This window comes from Leucoraja erinacea, chromosome 2 (genome assembly GCF_028641065.1).
Source record: "Leucoraja erinacea ecotype New England chromosome 2, Leri_hhj_1, whole genome shotgun sequence".
Lineage (NCBI taxonomy): Eukaryota > Metazoa > Chordata > Chondrichthyes > Rajiformes > Rajidae > Leucoraja > Leucoraja erinaceus.
In genome coordinates this window covers 29541335-29565250 of record NC_073378.1, presented here as the reverse complement: position 1 = coordinate 29565250, position 23916 = coordinate 29541335, and the positions used below count along the sequence as shown (strand labels likewise).

Sequence of the window (23916 nt, the reverse complement as noted above, 5' to 3'; positions counted from 1 at the left end):
ACTATCACCTCTGGCTGCACATCCCATATACCCACCAGCCCCTGTGTGGGGGGAAAAAGGTTCCCCCTCGGGTTCCTATTAAATCTTTTCCCCTCTCACCTCTGGTTCTTGATTCCGCTACACTGAAAGCTCTATACATTCACGCTATCTATTCTCCTCATGATTTTATACACATTTGGGGAGGGGGAGAAAAGGTACTCCTTTCCCAGCTCTCCCACAGCCCACTGTTTCCGCCTCTTCCTTTCTTCTTCCCGCCCCCTCCCCCCACCCCCAAATCAGTCTGAAGAAGGATCTCGACCTGAAACGTCACCTCTTTCCTTCGCTCCATAGATGCTGCCTCACCTGCTAAATTTCTCCAGCATTTTTGTGTACCTTCAATTTTCCAGCATCTGCAGTTCCTTCTTAAAACTTTCTGAATGTACTCAGTTTCTCCTTTCGCAGGGTGGCGTGGTGGTAGAATTGCTACCTTGTAGCGCCAGAGACCCGGGTTTGATCCTGACTGCACGTGCTGTCTGTACAGAGTTTGCATGTTCTCCCCGTGAGCGCGTGGGCTTTCTACGGGTGATCCCGTTTTCTACCACATTCCAAAGACGTACGGATTTGTCGGTTAATTGGCTTCTGTAAATTGCCCTAAAAGCCCTGTCCCACGGTACGAGTTCATTCCAAGAGCTCTCCCGAGTTTTAGTGTGCAGGATAGAACTAGTGTACAGGTGATCGCAGGTCAGTGCAGACTCGGTGGGCCGAAGGGCTTGTTTCCATGCTGTATGTCTAAACTAAATGTAAATAGCCAAATTAAAGGGGGGACATGTCAAAATAAAATTTTCAGAGGATGTCAAGCCTGGTGACCGGGTCGAATAGTGAAAGGCCTGAATAGAATGGACATGGAGAGGATGTTTCCACTAGGAGAGTCCAGGTCCAGAGGGCATAGCCTCAGAATGAAAGAATATTCCTTTGGGAAGGAGATGAGGAGGCATTTCTTCAGTCGGAGGGTGATCTGTGGAATTCATTGCCACAAAAGGCTGTGGAGGCCAAGTCAATGGATATTTTTAAGGCAAAGATAGATTCTTGAATAGTACGGGTGTCAGGGGTTATGGGGAAGATGCGGGGAAAAAGGGATTGAGGGGGGAAGATAGATCAGCCATGATTGAATGGCGGAGTAGACAATGGGCCGAATTCTGCTCCTATCACTTATGAACGATGGGATATTCAGGGGTTAAGCAGATATGCTAAGGAATGGGTGAACACGGGATTGTTCACATTGAAACTGTGGGTCTCTATCACACACAGGTAATTGTGAGTTAAAAAAAAAAAGACCTTGAAACTGTACGCTGATAATTCATGGAACGTTCAATTTAAATTAGTTGATTGGGATAGTGCCCAAGGAATTTGTTTATGCTTGAGCAAGTTATTGTAAGGCATGCCCATACTTGAGTTACCTGCAATGTAATGGTGTTGGGTAGTTATCTACACTTCACGCTGCCTCGGCAAGGCCACCAGCATAATCAGGGCTGAGTCTCCCCCCGGTAACTCCCTCTTCTCCCTTCAGACCAACCAAAGGTGAGGGTGAGTGCAAGTCCGATCTCCAATTGGCATCTTATTTACGCTTAGTAACACTCTTAACTGTACTTGCGTACGTTAATGTCAATGTAATGGGTGGCGCGGTGGCCGAGCGTACAGTTGCTGCCTTATAGCACCCCCGAGACCTAGGCTCGATCCTGACTATGGGTGCTGTCTGTACGGAGTTTGTGCATTCTCCCCTTGACCTGCGTGGGTTTTCTTCGGGATCTCCAGTTTCCTCCCACACTCCAAAGACGTGCAGGTTTGTAGGTTAATTGGTTTTGGTAAAAATGGTCAATTTCCCCTAGTGTATGCAGGATAGTGTTAGTGTGCAGGGATCGCTGGTCGGCATGGATTCAGTGGGACGAAGGGCCTGTTTCCGTGCTATATCTCTAAACTAAACTAAATGATGTTCCTAATTTCATTAATCTCGTTAATGATGCATTTTCTTAATGAAGAGCTTGTAATTTTTCTTTCAGGAATTCAGAAATTAGTACTAGCTGGAAGAATGGGAGAAGCAATTGAAACAACGCAGCAACTATATCCAGGTCTTCTTGAGAGAAAATCCAACCTCCTTTTCATGTTAAAGTAAGCTGCTGTACAGTGATTAACAATGCCATACTACTGCTACTGTGCATGAAGGGTTGTGAGAAAATGCGGATGCTGGTTTACAATGAAGTTAGGCACCAAATGCTGGAGTAACTCAGCGGGTCAGACAGCAACTGTGGGGAAAAGGAATTGGTGACGTTTCGGGTCGAAACCCTTCTTCAGACAGAGTCAGGGGAGAGGGAAACCAGAGGTGTGAAGAGGTTCAGACCAAATTAAGAGCCAGCACTTTCCTTGAAGAGGTGAACTCCAATTCCCATACTGACCCCCCCCTCCCCTCCCCATTCTCATTCTGACCTGGGCCTCATCCACTGTCAGAGTGAGGCCACACGCAAATTGGAGGAATGACACCTCCTATTTCGCTTGGACTGTTTACAAATATGAATATTGACTTCTCTAATTTCAGATAATCCCTGCACTCCCCCCACCCCCCCTATCCCCCCCCCCCCCACCCTAGTCCATCCGTCTGCTAGTTCCACTGTTTCATCCCATGTCTCCCTTCGTTTATCACCTCTTCCACAACCAACAATGGACTATTGGATGGGCTCCATCTTTCCTTGGCCAGCTCTGATTGATTTGCTCTGAACCTTTTCATATCTCTACTTTCCCTCCCCCCCCCTCCGATTATCAGTCTAAAGAAGGGTCTCAACCCAAAATGTCACCTATTCCTTCACTCCAGAGATGTTGCCCGTCCCGCTGAGTTACTCCAGCGTTTTGTGTCTATCCGCATTGCACGATGTTTTCATTTATCATTCCCGTTGCCCTGCTGGATATTCACTGAATATATGGTTGATGATGATTGGGCTAATGAAAAAGCATACTTCCACGGCTCACTATGTTAAAGCTAGAAGTTCAAAGGAATTGCGCGCACTATCTTATGATAAGGTCATAAGGAATAGGAGTAGAATTAGGCCATTCGGCCCAACAGGTCTACTCCGCCATTCAATCACGGCTGATCTATCTCTCCCTCCTAACCCCATTCTCCTGCCTTCTCCCCATAACCTCTGACACCCACACTAATCAAGAATCTATATCTCTGCCTTAAAAATATCCACTGACTTGGCCTCCACAGCCGTCTGTGGCAAAGAATTCCACAGACTCATCACCATGTTATTCCTAAACATTTATTTGGTACCAGGGTTACTTTGCCCTCTATAATTGCAGAGCGTTGTGGATGCAGCACAACCCCCCCCCCACCCCCCCACCTGCCATCGACTCCATCTACACGTCACGATCTCGTAAAAACAGCCAACCTAACGAAGACCTGTCCCATACCACTCATTCCTTTGCCCCTCTCCCGTTGGGCAGAAGCTTGAAAGCAAACACCCACCAAACTCAGGAACAACCTCTCCCCCTCTGCTATCAGGCTTGAGAATGGTTTAGTTCAGTTTATTGTCGCGTGTAATGATGTACAGTGAAAAGCTTTAGTCGTGTGTTAACCGGTCAGCGGAAAGACAATAGACAATAGGCGAAGGACCAGGCCATTCAGCCCTTCTGGCCCTTCACTGTGATCATGGCTGATCATCGACAATCAGTACCCCGTTCCTGCCTTCTCCCCATATCCCATGACTCCGCTATCATTAAGAGCCTTATCATGATTACAATCGAGCCATCCACCGTGTACAGATACATGATACAAGGGAACAACGTTAAGGTAAAGTCCGACTTAAAGATAGTCCGAAGATATCCAATGAGGTAGATAGTAGCTCAGGACAAGTGTCTAGTTGTTGATAGGATGGTTCAGTTGCCTGATAACAGCTGGGAAGAAACTGTCCCTGAAGCTGGAATTTGTCTTACTCGCCTCAATCCCATTGCGGACATTGTCTATGGAACTGAAAAGCTACAATGCTGAGAACTACATTCTGCACTCTATATGTTCCACTTTGCTCCATCTATTGTACTTGAGTTTGACGATTATATTACCTGATTATTTTGGATAGCGTGCAAAACCAAGCTTTTCACTCTACATCGGTGCAGGTGACAAGAACCCTAAACAAAAGCTAAACAAAAAAAATCTACTAAGCATTTTGGCGTCCTATAAACCAGAACTTCCGACGATTAAAGGCAATTGGAGATTTCAATGTGGGAGATAGACATCAAGTGCTGAAGTGTGCAGGTGAATCTGTGGGACTCTTTGCCACAGACAGCTGTGGAGGGAAAGTCGATGGACATTTTTAAGGCAGAGATGGATAGATATTTGATTAGTACGGGTATGAGGGGTTATGGGGAAAAAGGCAGGAGAATGGGGTTGGGGGGGGGGGAGAGATAGATCAGCCATGATTGAATGGCTGAGTAGACTTGATGGGCTGAATGGCCTAATTCTGCTCCCATCACATGACCTTATGAGTGCGGGTCCAGAGATGTTGTGTGACCCGCTGTGTTACTCCAGCACTTTGTGTATTATCTGTGGGATTCTCTGCCTCGGAGGGCGGTGGAGGCCGGTTCTCTGGATACTTTCAAGAGAGAGCTAGATAGGGCTCTTAAAAATAACAGAGTCAGGGGATATGGGGAGAAGGCAGGAACGGGGTACTGATTGGGGATGATCAGCCATGATCACATTGAATGGCGGTGCAGGCTCGAAGGGCCGAATGGCCTACTCCTGCACCTATTGTCTATTATTTATGTCAATTAAGCATAGAGGGAAAAGCTGACTGACATTACTGTTATGATTTCCAATCACTGACCCAAAATAAAACATTTTTAAGCAAGTAAAGCTGAAGCTGTTACAAGTTGATGAGCTAGGAGGATAGAAGTATGTGATTATTCTGGTGTACCGTGCTGTATACAGAGTTTTGAGCCGTTTTCTCTTTGTATTGTTGCCAGAGTCCGCCAGTTTATAGAGATGGTGAATGGAACTGATAGTGAAGTACGGTGTCTAGGAGGCCGAAGCCCAAAGTCTCAGGACAGCTACCCTGGTAGCCCGAGAGCATTCAACAGCCCCGGCATGAGTCCCAGCCACGGGAGCAATATCCACACCCTAGCGACATGCAAAGGAAACGGAGCACATAGTCACTTTACAGGTAAATAGTTGCGATAGATATCAACTTTTCCCTTAGTGTTGACTCTTGCAAGAAAATATTGCAATGTGTGCTTGATTGACGATCGGACTGTACGTCAGACTTATTTTCAGGCTTATTATCAAGCTCTTCCCAGCTGTTGTCAGGCAACTGAACCATCCCACCACAACGAGAGAGCAATGCTGATCTACCATCTACCTCATTGGAATCCTCGGACTATCTTTGATCGGACTTTACTCAACTTTACCTTGCACCAAACGTTATTCATGTTATTCCCTTTATCATGTATCTGTTCACCGTGGGTGGCTCGATTGTAATCATGTGTTGTCTTTCCGCTGACTGGTTAAGTAAGAAAGTAAGTTTATTGGCCAAGTATTCACATACAAGGAATTTGCCTTGGTGCTCTGCCCACAAGTAACAACATGACATACAGTGACAGTTACGAATGACTAAGAAAACGCTAAACATAAATAATAATCAAACATTAATGATAAAACACCATTAAGCAAGCATTTCACACAGAGAGTGGTGAGTCTCTGGAATTATCTGCCACAGAAGGTAGTTGAGGCCAGTTCATTGGCTATATTTAAGAGGGAGTTAGATGTGGCCCTTGTGGCTAAAGGGATCAGGGGGTATGGAGAGAAGGCAGGTACAGGATACTGAGTTGGATGATCAGCCATGATCATATTGAATGGTGGTGCAGGCTCAATGGGCCTACTCCTGCACCTAATTTCTATGTTTCTATGTGAACCAACAAAATACCAGATCAAAGGGAGGCGACAGATTTTTGGCTGTTGAGTAGAGCAACTGCTCATGGATAAAAACTTTTTTTTATGTCTGGCTGTGGCAGCTTTGACAGTCCGTAGTCGCCTTCCAGAGGGAAGTGATTCAAAGAGTTTGTGGCCAGGGTGAGAGGGGTCAGAGATCTTGACCGCTCGCTTCCTGGCCCTTGTACTGTACAGTTGACAGTTAGCACATGACAAAAACTTTTCACTGTACCTCGGAACACATGATCATAAACTAACTAAATTAAATAGACAATAGGTGCAGGAGTTCGAGCCAGCACCGCCATTCAATGTGATCATGGCTGATCATCCCCAATCAGTACCCCGTTCCTGCCTTCTCCCCATATCCCCTGACTTTGCTATTTTTAAGAGCCCTATCTAGCTCTCATTTGAAAGCATCCAGAGAACCGGCCTCCACCGCCCTCTAGAGAGGCAGAGAATTCCACCCTCACCACTCTCTGTGAGAAAAAGTGTTTCCTCGTCTTCATTCAATAAACTAAAGTTTTGTCGGAAGGAACAGCAGATGCTGATTTACACTGAAGACAGACGCAAAGTGCTGAAGTATCTCAGTGGGTCAGGCAGCATCTATGTGGCGGGAGTGATAACTAAGGTCTACCTCCCTCATCCTTGTCATCTTGTTAGTTTCACTGTTTGTAGCCCTTTATCACTATTGTGGGAACCGAGGCCATCGTTACCGGTTCTGATTTGTTCTGCACCTTTTTATACGTCTAGTTTTCCCTCTTCCCCTGATTCTCAGTCAGAACTAGGGTCTCGACCCGTAACGTCACCTATTCCTTTTCCCCAGAAATGCTGCCTGACCCGCTGAGTTATTCCAACACTCTGTGTCTGTCTCAGATTTATTTTGCCGAATCAGTTGTGGCTTATTATGAAGACCGAGCGAAACCCAGGAAACTGAACCAGCCTCTCAGCAACAAGAGAGCAGTCCTGACTTGCCATCTACCTCTTTGGAGACCCTCAGACTAGCTTTTATCAGTCCAAATCTGAGGAAGGACATTATTGCCATAGAGGGAGTGCAGAGACGGTTCACCAGACTGATTCCTGGGATGTCAGGACTGTCTTATGAAGAAAGACTGGATAGACTTTGTTTATACTCTCTAGAATTTAGGAGATTGAGAGGGGATCTTATAGAAACTTACAAAATTCTTAAGGGGTTGGACAGGCTAGATGCAGGAAGATTGTTCCCGATGTTAGGGAAGTCCAGGACAAGGGCTCACAGCTTAAGGATAAGGGGGAAATCCTTTAAAACCGAGATGAGAAGAACTTTTTTCACACCGAGAGTGGTGAATCTCGGGAACTCTCTGCCACAGAGGGTAGTTGAGGCCAGTTCATTGGCTATATTTAAGAGGGAGTTAGATGTGGCCCTTGTGGCTAAGGGGATCAGGGGGTATGGAGAGAAGGCAGGTACGGGATACTGAGTTGGATGATCAGCCATGATCATATTGAATGGCGGTGCAGGCTCGAAGGGCCGAATGGCCTACTCCTGCACCTAATTTCTATGTTTCTATGTTTTTTTGCTAGACTTTATCTTGCACTAAACATTATACCCTTCATCCTGTATCTACATACTGTGGACAGCTAGATTGTAATCATGTATTGTCTTTCCGCTCACTGGATAGAACACAACAAAAAAGCTTTTCACTGTACCTCAGTACGTGTGACAATAAACTGCACCTAATGAGGTTAATAACCTCCACGTTGCGTGGGAGAAGCTGTAACCCCGACTCCTGTTCAATTGGCGAATAATACTGACAGTTCCAAGACACTGCAAATAATTTGGGTGTCCTGTACCAGTTAGATTCCTGGGGTCTCACACCGACCATCGACCCCCCCCCCCCCCCCCCCCCCCCGTACACTAGCTCTAACGTACATGCCAAGGACAATTTACAATTTTACCAAAGCCAATTAACCTACAAACCTGCGCATCTTTGGAGTGTGGGAGGAAGCCAGAGCACCTTGAGAAAACCCACATGGTCACAGGGAGAATGTCCAAACTCCGTACAGGCAGCACCCAAGTCAAGTCCAGTCAAGTTTATTCGTCACATACACATACGAGATGTGCAGTGAAATGAAAAGTGGCAATGCTTGCAGACTGTGCCCAAAACAAACAAACTACAAACAGAACCACATATTCACATATTACATATTTGTGGGAGGGAAGAAAAAGGGAAAAACAGCAATTTTAAAAAGACACCACACAACAGTAAAATGGTACAGTAACGTTAGTCCCTGGAGAGATAGGAGTTTACAGTCCTAATGGCCTCTGGGAAGAGACTCCTTCTCATTCTCACCGTTCGCACAGCATGGCAGCAGAGGCGTTTGCCTGACCCGTAGCTAGTGTAGATGGGACATCTTGGTTGGCATGGGCATGTTGGACCAAAGGGTCTGTTTCTGTGCTGAATGGCTGCGATTGCTTCTTTATCGAGTAAATAAGTGCTGTGAATGCTGTAACTCAGTGTACTGAGACATTTATACAAGGGCCCCAAAGGGAACCTTTCCCATTTTATCATAATCTTGGCTTCACTGATCTTCTTTCAGTGAACATCTATGATGGGCACTTTGAATGGTTCATGAAGGTTAATATTTCTTGAAATAGGAAGCAGGACGTACCATTGCATTAGGACGTACCTTTAGAAAAATGGGGAGGAATGTCTATAGTCGGAGGGTGGTGAATCTGTGGAATTCATTGCCACAGACAGCTGTGGAGCCCAAGTTAATGGATATTTTTAAGGCGGAGGTTGACAGATTCCTGATCAGTAGTGGTGTCACAGGTTATGGGTAGAAGGCAGGAGAATGGGTTTGGGAGTGAAAGATACATCAGCCATGATTGGATGACGGAGTAGGCTTGATGGGCCGAATGCTCATAGAATTTATGAACTTCATTTATTTGAACTTTCTAGTGTAGTTTAGATTTTACAGCACGGAAACAGGCCCTTCGGCCCATCGAGTCCACACTGACCATTGATTACTAGTTCTGTTTTACCCCACTTTTGATTCACTCTGGGCAACTTATAGAGATTGGAGCCAGCCAACCTGCAAGCCCACACGGACATGAGATGTAGGCGGAAACCGGAGAACCCTGCGGAAGCCCACGCAGTCATGGGGAAAACATGCAAACTCCACACAGACAGCACCCGAGTTCAGGATTGAACATGGGTCTTTGGCGCTGAGAGACGGCAGCACTACCAGCTGCGTCACTGTGCCGCCCCAATGTCTTGCGTCCAAGTGAATGGACAATAGACAATAGGTGCAGGAGTAGGCCATTCGACCCTTCGAGCCAGCACCGCCATTCAATGTGATCATGGTTGATCATCCCCAATCAGTACCCCATTCCTGCCTTTTCACCATATCCCCTGACTCCGCTATCTTTAAGAGCCCTATCTAGCTCTCTCTTGAAAGTATCCAGAGAACCGGCCTCCACCGCCCTCTGAGGCAGAGAATTCCACAGACTCACAACTCTGTTGAGAAAAAGTGTTTCCTCGTCTCCGTTCTAAATGGCTCGCCCCTTATTCTTAAACTGTGGCCCCTGGAGCTGGACTCCCCCAACATCAAGAACATGTTTCCTGCCTCTAGCGTGTCCAAACCCTTAACAGTCTTATATGTTTCAATAATATTCCATCTCGTCCTTCTAAACTCCAGAGTGTACAAGCCCAGCCGCTTTAAGCCACAGACTTTTAAGACAATTTTTTAAAAATACAAATATTTTTGCTCCCAATCTTTGCGGATGCATTACTGTCAGTTCAAGTGAATCTAGGTTGAGAGTGCCAATAGTCATTATGTGTAGTACAAGTGTAGCCTCCAAATGTATATCATGGGACTGCTGGAGCACATGATGCTGGCAAATAGCAAAACAAATGTCTCAACAACAAGTGATCTTCCATATTCTGACCTGCATTTGCTCAATCTATCAAATGTGCCTTTTGAAATAGTCTTCTGGGCATAAAATCAGTTAGTCATGGCAACATACAGCACAGAACCAGGCCTGTTGCTCCAACTCGTCTGTGCCGACCAGATCTTACAATTGTAGAAGTGAGCAATTGCAGATGCTGGTTTACAGAAAAAGACTCAGTGCTGGAGTAACTTGGTGGGTCAGGCAGCCTCTCTGGAGAACGTGGATAGGTGGCATTTTGGGTTGGGACCCTTCTTCAGATTTGTGTAGTGGGGGATGGGGGTGAGTGGGGAGGTAGATGGAAGCTGGGAGAGACTAGAGGCAGCACAAAATGTGGCAGATAATACATGAACACAGACGAGGGGGGGGGGGGGAGGTTCGATAGGCAAGATGTCTGGACAAAAGCTGGAGATGAAAAGGCAGCAGATGCAAGATGAAAGGATTGGCAAGCTGTGAATTATGAAGCTTGAAGAAGGAATGTAGTGGAAGGGGGAGGGGTTGTAGTTGACTAAATGTCATGCATTCAATGTTTAAATTGTTGGGGGTGTAAGCTACCCAAGCAGAATATGAGGTGCTGTTCCTCCAATTTGTGAGTGGCCTCACCTTGGCAATGGAGGAGGCCCAGGACACAAAGGTCAGTGTGGGAAGGGGAGTTACAATGGTTAGCAATCAGGAGGTTCAGCAGGCCATGGTGGGCTGAGTGCAAGTGTCCGATGAAATGGTCACTGAGCCTATGCTTGGTCTCGCTGATGTACCGGGGGATGGCATCATCGGGAGCACCAAGTGCAGTGGATGAGGTGAGAGGAGGCGCACGTGAACCTCTCTCTCACCTGGATGGACCGCGATTGAGGTGAGGGAGGATGTAATGGGGCAGGAGTTACATCTGGGGAAAGTACCTGGGAAAGGGGTGGGAAGGCATGAGTGAACCAAGGAGTTGCAGACGATAAGGTCCCCCGCAAAAGACGGAAAGGAGTGGAGGTTAGAAGATGCAACTGGTGGTGGGATCATCTTGGAGGTGGCGGAACTGTCGGCGGTTGAAGTGTTGAATGTGGAGGCTGGTGGGGTCATGGAGAGGTGAGGACATGGAGAACTGTATCCTTGTTCCGTCTGGGGCGGGAGCGAGAGCAGAACTACCACAGCCACACTTGCTCACAGCGACCAACATGCCCCCTCTACAGTTGACCCACCTGCCTTTGGCCCTTATCCATCGGAGGATTTAGTTGAGGCAGGGCATTTAAGAAACATTTAGACAGGTACGTGGATCGGACAAGTTTAAAGGGATATGGGCCAAAAGCAGGCAGGTGGGGACTAGGGTAGATGGGGCGATTGGTTGGGCCAAAGGGACTGTTCCCACACTGTAAGACTCTTATGACTGTCATCATAATTAAATATTTTACAATTCTGACTAGGGTTTGTGAACTGAATCTCTGGAAGGATCACCAAGTCTGGTTCTGCCCAGACAATATTCCTGAGGTATTTTGGCAACCTCACCGCTCACAGTTAAGATTAATACATTGCGATGGGATCTGAATGCGTATTACTGAGTGTACACAGCTCCAGTCAAACGTGGAACAATAGTGCAGGTTACGTCAACCTTGTCACCTTTTTAGTTTCTGAAATATCCTTGTACATTTGTAGTTTGCTACCATTCCTGTGGGAAATAAAACTCCTTCCCTCCAAGGAGTAGTAAAGGTGATTCTTCAACATCTCAACAAGCAGAGGCAAGATTCCTCTGCCTTTCAAAGAATTTTATTTCATAGAAACATAGAAAATAGGTGCAGGAATAGGTCATTCGGCCCTTCGAGACAGCACTGCCATTCACTATGATCAGGCTGATCATCCAAAATCAGTGCCCCCCCTTTTCCCCCATATCCTTTGATTTATTTAGCCCTAAGAGCTAAATCTAATTCTCTCTTGAAAACATCCAGTGAATTGGCCTCCACTGCATTCTGTGGCAGAGAATTCCACAAATTCACAAATATCTGGGTGGAAAGGATTTTCCTCAACTCAGTCCTAAATGGCCAACCACTTATTCTTAAACTGTGACCCCTGGTTCTGGACTCCCCCAACATCGGGAACATTTTTCCTGCATCTATCGTGCCCAATCTCTTAAGCATTTTGTATATTTCTATAAGATCCCCTCTCATCCTAAATTCCAGCGAATATAAGCCCAGTCGACCTGTTCTTTCATCAGATGTCAGTCCCGCCATCCCGAGAATTAACCTGGTGAACCTACGCTGCACTCAGTCAGTAGCAAGAATGTCCTTCCTCAAATTAGGAGACCAAAATACCCTACCCCCAATACCATGCGCTCTAATTTTGCACACTAATCTCTTGTGTGGGACCTTTCACCTTGTGCAAGTCAAATGTTTTGTTCCGGGTAATAGAATAATCGGTATTTTTGTGCGTACATTGCAGTAGAGAGGGTGCAATGTGTTTGAAACTAGGCTCAGTGTGGTAGAAGGGAAAAAGGGGCACGACTATACAGTCATACAGCACAGAGACAGGCCCTTCGTCCCAACTTGCCCGTGCTGCCCAAGATGCCCTATCTACACGAGTCCCAGCTGCTAACATTTCGCCCATATCCCTCTAAACCTTTCCTGTCCAGATGTCTTTTAAATGTTGTTATAATACCTGCCTCAAATAACTCTTCCGGCAAGTACCACTTTGTCCCATACAGCCATCGCCCTCTGTGGGGAGAAGTTGCCCCTCGGGTGCCTATTAAATCTTCCCACCCCCTCCTCACCGTAAACCTAATGTCCTCGGGTCCTTCATTTCCCCCACGCTGGGTAAAATACTCTGTGCATCTACTCTAGATCAAAGATCCTATAGCGGAGCAAGATAGACCACTCCTTCTAAATGCAATGGGCTGACGTGTAGTACGCAACGGAGCGGAACGTGGGCCTTTTTTTCATCCATTTCAGTAACCCGACCCGACCCGACCCGCAGTGTAATCAACATTGCGGGGGAACAGTTTGTGTTAATATATGATAATTCTGAAAATGGGAAGATTTTTACCAAAGAACTTTTATTTTTACGAGGATGTTTCCGTAACCGGCTTCCGTCTCTGCAGTAGTATCTTTGCTCCGCTGTGATGGGATCTTTGGTGCGGAGACGGAAGCCGGTTACGGAAATGGGGCCGAAAATTACCCATGAATCTGCCCATGACCGAACTATGTATTTTTCTTCGAGTGACCTATCTTGCTCGTTATAGGATCTTTGCTCTAGATGGACACAAAATGCTGGAGTAACTCAGCGGGGCAGGCAGCATCTCTGTTTAGAAGGAATGGGTAACTTTTCGGGTCGAGACCCTTTAGAGTGATATCAGGGGAGTGGGAAGTACAGAGATAAAATGTAGTTGGAGACAGTAAGTCTGGTAGGAGAACTGGGAGGGGATGATAGCGAGAGAGAGAAAGCAAGGGCTGCTTGAAGCTAGAAACTGCATCTACCCGATCTATTGCCCTCATGATGTTATATATAATATCAACCCTCGGCCTCCTGTGCTCCAAGGAATAATGTCTTGGCCAGCCCAACCTTGTAGCTCAGGCACCTCGAGTCTTGGCAACACTCTCGTAAATCTACTCTGCACCGTTTCCAGCTCGCGTCCTGATGACGGCCTCGTCCAAAGAGCAGCAGTATCCCGGCGACATCTCCAAAGACAACTCCGTGATGGGGATTATCTGGTCACTTGTTCGTTCTCCTCGTGGAACCTTGCTGTTTTTAACTTACCAAATAGTGAAAGGCCTGGATAGAGTGGATGTGGAGAGGATGTTTCCACCAGTGGGAGTGTCTAGGACCAGAGGGAACAGCCTCTGTTTCCTCTGGTCTATTTTTTTAAGAATAAGGGGCAAGCCATTTAGAATGGAGATGAGGAAACACTTTTTTCACACACAGAGTTGTGAGTCTGTGGAATTCTCTGCCTCAGAGGGCGGTGGAGACCAGTTCTCTGGATGCTTTCAAGAGAGCGTTAGATAGGGCTCTTAAAGATAGCAGAGTCGGGGGATATGGGGAGAAGGCAGGAAAGGGGTACTGATTGTGGATGATCAGCCATGATCACATTGAATGGCGGTGCTGAATGGTCTACTCCTGAACCTATTGTCTAATGTCTCAGAATAAAAGGATGTACCTTTAGAAAGGAAATGAGGAGGATTTTATTTGGTCAGAGGGTGGTGAATCTGTTGAATTCATTGCCACAGACAGCTGTGGAGGCCGAGTCATTGGGTACTTTTAAGGCGGAGATCGATAGATTCTTGATTTGTGCGGGTGTCAGGGGATATGGGGAGAAGGCAGGAGAATGGGGTGGAGAGGGAAAGAAAGATGAGCCGTGATTGAATGGCGGAGTAGAATTGATGGGCTCAGGACCGCTCTCGAGTTGGTGAGAGGATGGTTCAGTTGCCTGATAACAGTTGGGAAGAAACTGTCCCTGAATCTGGAGGTGTGCGTTTTCACACTTCTGTACCTTTTGCCCGATTGGAGAGGGGAGAAGACGGAGTGACCAGGGGTGAGACTGGTCCTTGATGATGCTGCTGGCCTTGCCGAGGCAGCGTGAGGTGTAGATGGTAGTCGAGTTGAAGAGACTAACTCGTCCATGATGATGCTGGAGGCCTTGTATGGGACTGCTTCCACTGGGATCGCAGTTTTCAATCATGCAGTAATCCCTTTCATTATATTCCTCCTCTTGTTCTGTTGCAAATTGTGCCTAAGATGCTGAAAGAATCATAAGGTCTTAAGGAATAGGAGTAGAATTAGGGCATTCGGCCCATCATGTCTTCTCTGTCATTCAATCATGGCTGATCTATCTCACCCTCTCAACCCCATACTCCTGCCGTCTGTCCCATAACCCCTGACACCTGTACTAATCAGGAATCTGTCTATCTCTGCCTCAAAAATATCCACTGACGTGGCCTCCACAGCCGTCTGTGGTAAAGAATTCCACAGATTCACCACCCACTGGCTAAATACATTTCTCTTCATCTCCTTCCATGTCCTTTCATTCTGAGGCTGTGCCCTCTGGTCCTAAACTCTCCCACTAGTGGAAACATTCTCTCCACATCCACTCTATCCAAGCCTTTCGTCATTCTAATAACAAAGTGTACAGATCCATGGTTCAATAGTCCTTCATTGTCATGTGTACCAAGGTACAGTAACATTTGATTTGCCATACAGTCATACCAAAAAAGTAACAAGATAAAAAACTGCATAAAGATTAAACATAAACAGTCACCACAGCGGCGTGTGAGAATCCACAGGGCACACAGCATAAGCAGTGATCCACAGCCATCAGTTCAATGTCCGGGCCACACGCGCACGCTCCTTCACCGTGATGTGACCAGAGCTGTACCGACCGCTGTCACTCTCTCTGCCGTCCCTGTCCGCCCGAACAGTCACAAAGCCGTCCACACTCGCACTAGTCTTCGTGGAGCCATGTCTCCGCGATCACGGAGATCACCGCACTCACGCCACTCCCTCCGCGTCCCCACCAGCGCAGGCAGCACGTCCATCTTGTTTTTCGACGACATCACATTCCCCACTGTGATAGAAGGCGAATATCTTGTACCTTCTTCCTCCTTCTTTCCCCGCGATCGGGGCGGTCGAAACTTCCGCAGCCGGGGCGAGCAAAGCTCTCGCAGTTGGCGATCGAGGCTCCCGTGTTCGGGGCGGTCGAAGCTCCTGCGGTTGGGAGCTCCCGCAGTTGATCCCTAACAAAGGGACCGCCAGTTCCACGACGTTACGGCCGCAGTGCGGACGGGGTACGATACGGAACAAGTCGCATCTCTGTTGAGGGAAGGAATTAAAAAAAAACTCCCCCCCCCCCCCCCCCCCCCCCCCCACCCCCCCCCAATACATTAAAAGATACTCAAATATACAAATAAAACAGACTAAGGCAGGCTGCTGGCGAGGTTGACACCCGCTGGTACACGATAAAAGGAATAACATTTAGTTGTAATGTTTAGTTCAATTCTGTCTCCAGTACTTTGTGCCATCGACATAATATATATGAATGAAATAATCAGCGGAGAAAGTACAAGGAGTGTGATGTGTCCCCCCCCCTTCTCCCTTCTGTTTTTGTTTTCTGTTTCTTGTTCTTTGTACTAAATTATATGTATGCACTGAGTACGAGCAGCTTTTAATTTCATTGTACATGTATAGTGACAATAAATGGCATATCATATCATGTCTTCTATCTTTTGACAGGTTATGAAAATAATTGTAGCAACGGTATAATATCCAATAAAGGCCATCAATCCAGTAGTCACAGTAAGCATCCAGTCTCGTGTTTAAGTACTCCAGAATTGAACAGTATAAATGCTACAAGATCCCAACAATCAAACAGTTGTAGCAAAGACAAGTAAGTGCTTCCGTTTACTTTCAATCCTGTTTTACGAGCTGCATCTTCAGTTAACGCGTTTGGACGTTTTCTTCAAAATTAATGGTCCTCCTGCTTGCTTTGTTGCTGTTCAAGTTGAATGTTCAAGAATAGTTAGACACAAGTGCATCAGACTTCCTGCCTTAAGGGGCTGTCCCACTGTACGAGCTGATTCAAGAGCTCTCCCGAGTTAAAAAAAAAAAAAATCAAACTTGTGGTGTGCACGTAGAATGTACGTCGGAGCTCGGGACGTCTCTTCGCGGCACGTAACGCTAACGGCAGGTACTCGGGGAAACGCGGTAAGCTCGTGAAGACTCGTGAAGGTTTTTCAACATGTTTGAAAAATGTCAACGTTGAAAAATGTCCACGAGAGCCCTGAGTACCTACGAGCGGCTATTACGGTAATTCTCCGAGTTCGAATCGGGGGAAACTCGGGAGAACTCTTGAATTAGCTCGTACAGTGGTGCAGGCCCTTTACACTAAAACTAGTTAGCGTGTGCATTTAATTGCAACGTTAATGAAGGTGTTGAGTGTGGATTAGGAATATGATGGACATAGCACGCCTTGAAGAAATGAAACTCCAAACTAATAGATAAATATGACCAATTCTTAAGGAGTTGGTCTCCTTTCATCGACTTTTTGGAATCATGTGATGCAGCGGTACCGTAAGGATTGCTGATTTCAGTTCATGACGCGGATAGATCTACATCTCCGAATACAGATTTGAAAAATTCTCTTTTAAGGGGCCTTCTTTTCTATTGCTTCTTTCCACTTTCTCTCTTCCTTTTTTATTTTTTATATACACACTTCACGTTTTTCTACTCTCTACCATCTATTTTTCCACTTTTTCCTCTTTCTATTGTTTTCTTTTTCTTGTCCTGCTTACTTCCTTCTTATAACATAAAACTAGAGGTTGTACATAGAATGGATTATGGTATTACATAGTTGGCACCTAAAATTAGGTTCCACTGTACTGTTTTGTGCTGTATTAACTTCTAATAAAATAAACAAAAAAAAACAAAAAAAAAAAAAAACACTTGGCAACTACCCCATTTCCCCACCACCTCCTCATGTCCCTTCACCGTACTCCCCCCCACAGTGAATAATAGAGCTCTGGAGAGTGTTGTCGAGCAGAGGGATCTAGGAGTGCTGGTACATGGCTCCTTGAAAGTGGCATTGCAGGTTGAACGGGGGTCAAAAAGACTTTTGGCACATTAGCCATCAGCCAGACTATCGAGTATGGAAGTGTTTAAGAGGGAACTGCAGATGCTGGAGAATCGAAGGTTACACAAAAAAGCTGGAGAAACTCAGCGGGTGCAGCAGCATCTATGGAGCGAAGGAAATAGGCAACGTTTCGGGCCGAAACCCTTCGGGTTTCGGCCCGAAACGTTGCCTATTTCCTTCGCTCCATAGATGCTGCTGCACCTATCGAGTATGGAAGTTGGGAGGTCATTGTTGCAAGGTATGCAAGGCGTTGGTGAGGCCGCATTTACAGTTTTGCGTTCAGTTCTGTGCACCATGCTATAGGAGAGATGTCACAAAGGAGGGTGCGCTGGAGATTTATGAGGATGTTGCCAGGACTCGGGGACCCGGGCTGTAAGGATGGGTTGAGCAGGCTAGGATTCTGGGTGATCTTATAGAGGTATACAAAATCATGAGAGGGGTAGATTGGGTAAACACACAGTCTCTTGCCCAGAGTTGGGGATAAAATTTAACAGACTCCTGAGAGGTAGCTTTTTTAACGCAAAGGGGGGTGTGGAGCGAGCTGCTGGAGGAGGTAGTTGAGCTAGGTACTATCGCAATGTTTGAGAAGCATTTGGATAAGTATATGGATAGGACGGGTTGAGAGGGATATGGGCCAAACGCATGCAGGTGGGACATGTTGGTCAGTGCGGGCAAGTTGGGCCGAAGGGCCTGTATCACATCTTGGACATGTCTCTAAACTTCTTCTGATTCTCCGACACACAGCAAACTTGGGGTAGACTGGAGTAGCCAGTTAACCTACCTATCAAGACTGCTTTGGGATGTGGGGGGAAATGGGAGAAATGAAAGGAAACCGACAGGCTCCTTGAGGGCGTGCAAACTCCACACAGACAGGATTGGGGATTGAGGTCGGACCTAGGTCACTGGAGCGGTGAGGCACAGCACTGTCTGTCAAGTCAAGTCAAGTCAACTTTATTTGTCACGTACACATACAAGATGTGCAGTGCGGGATTGTGCAAAACAACAGAACAACAGAACAGAACAGAACCAGTATTTACATTTAAAAAAAGACACAACAGTAAATGAGTCCCTGGTGAGATAGGAGTTTACAGTCCTGACGGCCTGTGGGAAGAAACTCCGTCTCATCCTCTCTGTTTTCGCAGCGTGACAGCGGAGGCGCTTGCCTGACCGTAGCAGCTGGAACAGTCCGTTGCTGGGGTGGTAGGGGTCCCCCATAATGTTGCTGGCTCTGGATCTGCACCTCCTGGTGTATAGGTCCTGCAGGGGGGTGAGTGTAGTTCCCCTAGTGCGTTCAGCCGAACGCACTACTCTCTGCAGAGCCTTCCTGTCCTGGGCAGTGCTGTTCCCAAACCAGATCGAGATGTTTCCGGACAGGATGCTTTCTACAGCCCCAGAGTAGAAGGATTGAAGGATCCTCAGAGAGACTCTGAATTTCCTCAGCTGCCTGAGGTGGTAAAGGCGCTGCCTGGCCTTACTCACCAGTGGTGCAGTATGTGTTGTCCATGTCATATCCTCTGTGATGTGGACTCCCAGGCAATTAAAGCTGCTCACCCTATCCACAGTAGTCCCATTTATCCCCAGTGGCATGTACGTCCTCGGTTGTGTGACCTTCTAAAGTCCACAATCTGCTGCACCACTACTCCAGGGTAGAAAGCTGCGTTGGTGAGCAATCCACGACTTGCTCTGAAGAAGCGTCCCAACCCGAACTGTCACCTGTCCATGTTCTCCACAGATAGAAACATAGAAACATAGAAGAAATTAGGTGCAGGAGTAGGCCATTCGGCCCTTCAAGCCTGCACCGCCATTCAATATCATCATGGCTGATCATCCAACTCAGTAGCCCGTACCTGCCTTCTCTCCATACCCCCTGATCCCCTTAGCCACAAGGGCCACATCTAACTCCCTCTTAAATATAGCCAATGAACTGGCCTCAACCACCCTCCGTGGCAGAGAGTTCCAGCGATTTTACCACTCTGTGTGAAAAAATGCTGCCTGACCCGCTGAGTTACTCCAGCACTCTGTGAAACGTCACCTATCCATGTTCTCCACAGATGCTGCCTGACCCGCTGAGTTACTCCAGCACTCTGTGAAACGTCACCTATCCATGTTCTCCACAGATGCTGCCTGACCCGCTGAGTTACTCCAGCACATTGTCCAGTATTGGGCACCATGTTATATTTTGGGGAAAGATGTTGATGGAGTGAGGGGAAAGTGATTTTGAAAATGTGCTTTTTTGCCTCGAAGTTTGTCATATAGAGACATAAAATTATAAAAGGACTGGACGAGCTAGATGCAGGAAAAATGTTCCCAATGTTGGGCGAGTCCAGAACCAGGGGCCACAGTCTTAGACTAAAGGGGAGGCCATTTAAGTCTGAGGTGAGAAAAACCATTTTCACCCAGAGAGTTGTGAATTTGTGGAATTCCCTGCCACAGAGGGCAGTGGAGGCCAAGTCACTGGAAAGATTTAAGAGAGTTAGATAGAGCTCTAGGGGCTAGTGGAGTCGAGGGATATGGGGAGAAGGCAGGCACGGGTTATTGATAGGGGACGATCAGCCATGATCACAATGAATGGCGGTGCTGACTCGAAGGGCCGAATGGCCTCCTCCTGCATCTATTTTCTATGTTTCTATGTTTATATTTAAAAGTTTCTGGACAGATTTTAAAAGGCAGGGATGTATATTGCAAAGTGTTTAAGAGGGAACTGCAGATGCTGGAGATGTATATTGCAAATGTTGACATTGTGTCCCTTGTTCTGCAGTAACGACATGGACATGGAGACTGAGCACTATACCAATGGTGTGGATGCGTCATCAAATGGTTTCCTTAACGGCAGCGGCAAACGCGTTCATGATATGGATGAAAATGACGCAGAGATGGGTATGAATGTCAACATTGTATTCAGTAAAGACACCGAGATATTTAAATCTTGTCTGATCTTTAAAGGTCAACTTGTTCAACCTCTCATCCGTTGAAGATAAACTGATCTTTGTAGATCCATCATGTTTTGTTTTTTTGTTTCCATTTGCACTTTTTTTCCATTTTCACCCATTCCTTCTCTCCAGAGATATGCAGCCTGTCCCGCTGAGTTACTCCAGCATTGTGTGTCTACCCAGCCCAAGGGCAACTAAGTACAGATTAGTTTAGAGGTACAGGGTGGCCCACCTAGTCCACACCAACCATCGATCACCTTGTTCCAAAGTTCAATGTTATCTCACTTTCGCACCCTACACACTAGGGGTCATTTACAATTCACTGAAGCCAATTGACCTACAAATCTGTACGTCTGGGGTTTGGGAGGAAACCGGAGAAAACGCACGCAGATCACAGGGAGAGCGTGCAAACTCCGGACAGACAGCACCCATAGGCAGGATCATATAACCATATAACCATATAACAATATAACAATTACAGCACGGAAACAGGCCATCTCGGCCCTACAAGTCCGTGCCGAACAACTTTTTTTTCCCTTAGTCCCACCTGCCTGCACTCATACCATAACCCTCCATTCCCTTCTCATCCATATGCCTATCCAATTTATTTTTAAATGATACCAACGAACCTGCCTCCACCACTTCCACTGGAAGCTCATTCCACCCCGCTACCACTCTCTGAGTAAAGAAGTTCCCCCTCATATTACCCCTAAACTTCTGTCCCTTAATTCTGAAGTCATGTCCATCATAAAGTCATAAGGAATAGGAGTAGAATTAGGCCATTCGGCCCATCTAATCTACTCTGCCATTTAATCACGGCTGATCTATCTCTCCCTCCTAGCCCATGGATGCCGGGTCTCTGGCGTTGTCAGGCAGTAACTCCACCCTGACTCCACATGAAGCCCGCGAACTTCAAACTACTGTCGTGTGTTAACGGAATGCTGGGCTTGAGTTGGGTTTGATGTCACATGTGCCGTCGGCCGTACAGTTGAAGATCTTGCTGATCTGTTTTTCCCCCGTGGGTTTTCTACAGAGATAGACCTGACTCAGTCGCGACGCCAGCTTTGTGGAGGCAGCCAGGCGGCGATCGAACGCATGATTCACTTTGGGCGGGAGCTGCAGACTGTCAGCGAGCAGCTGAGAAGAGAATGTGGCAAGAACACCCTGAATAAAAAAATGCTGCAGGTACCTAACGTTGTGGGAATTACTGTATGGTGTGGAGACACGAGGATTACTGGAAATGATGAAGATGAAGATCTAATTCATGCTCATCATCAACTTAAGAAAAAAAAAAAATGTTTGTTTGGTTTCCCAGGGAGTTTTCACCCAGAGAGATGTGAGTTTGTGGAATTCCCTGCCACAGAGGGCAGTGGAGGCCAAGTCACTGGATGGATTTAAGAGAGGGATAGATAGAGCTCTAGGGGCTAGTGGAATCAAGGGATATGGGGAGAAGGCAGGCACGGGTTATTGACTGGGGACGATCAGCCATGATCACAATGAATGGCGGTGCTGGCACCTATTTTCTATGTTTCTATGTTCCATTGTTGAATCTGTCTCCTTGATTCCCAAAGTTTGGGGATGCCGGCCCTTCAGTCTGTTTGATCCCAACTTTAGGAACTCATGGCTAAACTCACAAACAGCTTCTTCCCCTCTGTTATCAGGCTTCTGAAAAAGGTCCTTCCATAAGTTTAGTTTTTAGTTTGGTACAGAGATACGGCCTGGATAGCTCCGAGGGGAATGAATGAGAATTAGGCCATTCGGCCCATTAAGATTAAAGGGGTAGGCCATTTAGGACTGAGATGAGGAAAAACGTTTTTTCATCCAGAGAGTTGTGGATCTGTGGGGTTCTCTGCCACAGAAGGCAGTGGAGGTCAATTCACTGGATGGTTTCAAGAGAGAGTTAGATTTAGCTCATATAGGGCGAATTGAAGGGTGGGGGAAAAGCAGGAACGGGGTACTGATTTTGCATGATCAGCCATGATCATATTGAATGGCTCGAAGGGCCGAATGACCTACTCCTGCACATATTTTCTATCATGGCTGATCTATGTTTCCCTCTCAACCCCATTCTCCTGCCTTTTCCAAGCCCTTCGAATGCCAAGTCCACACCAACCATCGATCATCCGTTCACATTAGTTCTGCATAATCCCCGTTTCGAATCCACTTTCGAAGCACACTCGGGGACAATTTTACAAAGGCGAGTTAACATACAAACCTGCGCGTCTTTGGGATGCAGGTGGAAACCAGAGCACCCGGAGGAAACCCAAGCTGGTCGCAAGGAGGACGTGCAAACTCCGCACAGATGGCGGCCTAGGTCAGGATTGAACGTGGAGCTCTACCGCTGCGCCACCGTGCCACTCCGCTGCTCTACCACGCTTCATCTGATAATCCCGTTAACGAGGGCGCAGTTAAAGACATTTGGACACGTGTATGGATTGGAACGGTTTCGAGGTTTAGTGGGTCAAATGTAGGCAGATAATTCCCAGCCCTGCACGTTGACCAGGTCACGTGGACAAGGAAGTCCAAAGGGGACCCGTTTCTGTGTTGTACAACCTTGTACAACCAATGTCTGGAACTCTCTGCCACAGAGGGTAGTTGAGGCCAGTTCATTGGCTATATTTAAGAGGGAGTTAGATGTGGCCCTTGTGGCCAAGGGGATCAGAGGGTATGGAGAAAAGGCAGGTACGGGATACTGAGTTGGATGATCAGCCATGATCATATTAAATGGCGGTGCAGGCTCGAAGGGCCGAATGGCCTACTCCTGCACCTAATTTCTATGTTTCTATGTTTCTATGTGACTCTCTGATATCCCATTGACGAGTCTGTGGTAGCATCAGTGGGAATAACTGGTGGAAATACCCAGCGTGTCAGACAGACTAGGTAGAGTTGCTGTAGTGACCACTGTTTCTGCCCCACACTGATTACATCTTTGCCCCATTCAGGATGCGTTTAGTTTGCTCGCTTATTCCGATCCATGGAACAGCCCAGTAGGATATCAACTCGACGTGGTGCAGAGAGAACCAGTGTGCTCGGCGTTAAATAGTGCTATATTAGGTGAGTATGTGGCAGTCAATTTCAAACAGCTGTTTATCATGACTAATGCACCTAAAAATGTGTGTTTAACCTGTTCATTATATACAACGGGAGATTGGTGTTTTATTTTAACAGTGGCGCAGCGGTAGAGTTACTGTCTGCATGGAGTTTGGACGTTGTACCCTGTGACCGCGTGGGTTTCCTCCGGGTGCTCCGGTTTCCTTCCCCATCATGTCCACACCAACAATCATGGCTCATCTATCTTTCCCCCTCAACCCCATTCTCCTGCCTTCGCCCCATAACCGTTGACACCCGTACTAATCGCGAATCGGTCCCTCTGCTCCTTAAAAATACCCGATTACTTGCTGTTGCAAGGAACTGCAGATGCTGGTTTACACCGAAGATAGACACAAAATGCTGGAGTATCTGAAGAAGGGTCTTGATTCGAAACGCCACTCATTCCTTCTCTCCAGAGATGGTGCCTGTTCCG

General features: G+C 46.8%; 1 protein-coding gene across 1 annotated transcript in view; it reads left to right on the top strand.

Annotated features, from left to right (window-relative positions):
• ranbp9 (RAN binding protein 9) overlaps window positions 1–23916 on the top strand; it is a 98435-nt gene that overhangs the window by 67003 nt on the left and 7516 nt on the right. Inside the window, exons 8-13 of the mRNA XM_055654042.1 lie at window positions 2037–2145; window positions 4987–5183; window positions 16068–16221; window positions 20222–20340; window positions 21427–21578; window positions 23336–23447. Of these exons, the coding sequence (XP_055510017.1) occupies window positions 2037–2145; window positions 4987–5183; window positions 16068–16221; window positions 20222–20340; window positions 21427–21578; window positions 23336–23447 (843 nt within the window). The remainder of the gene's footprint in view (window positions 1–2036; window positions 2146–4986; window positions 5184–16067; window positions 16222–20221; window positions 20341–21426; window positions 21579–23335; window positions 23448–23916) is intronic.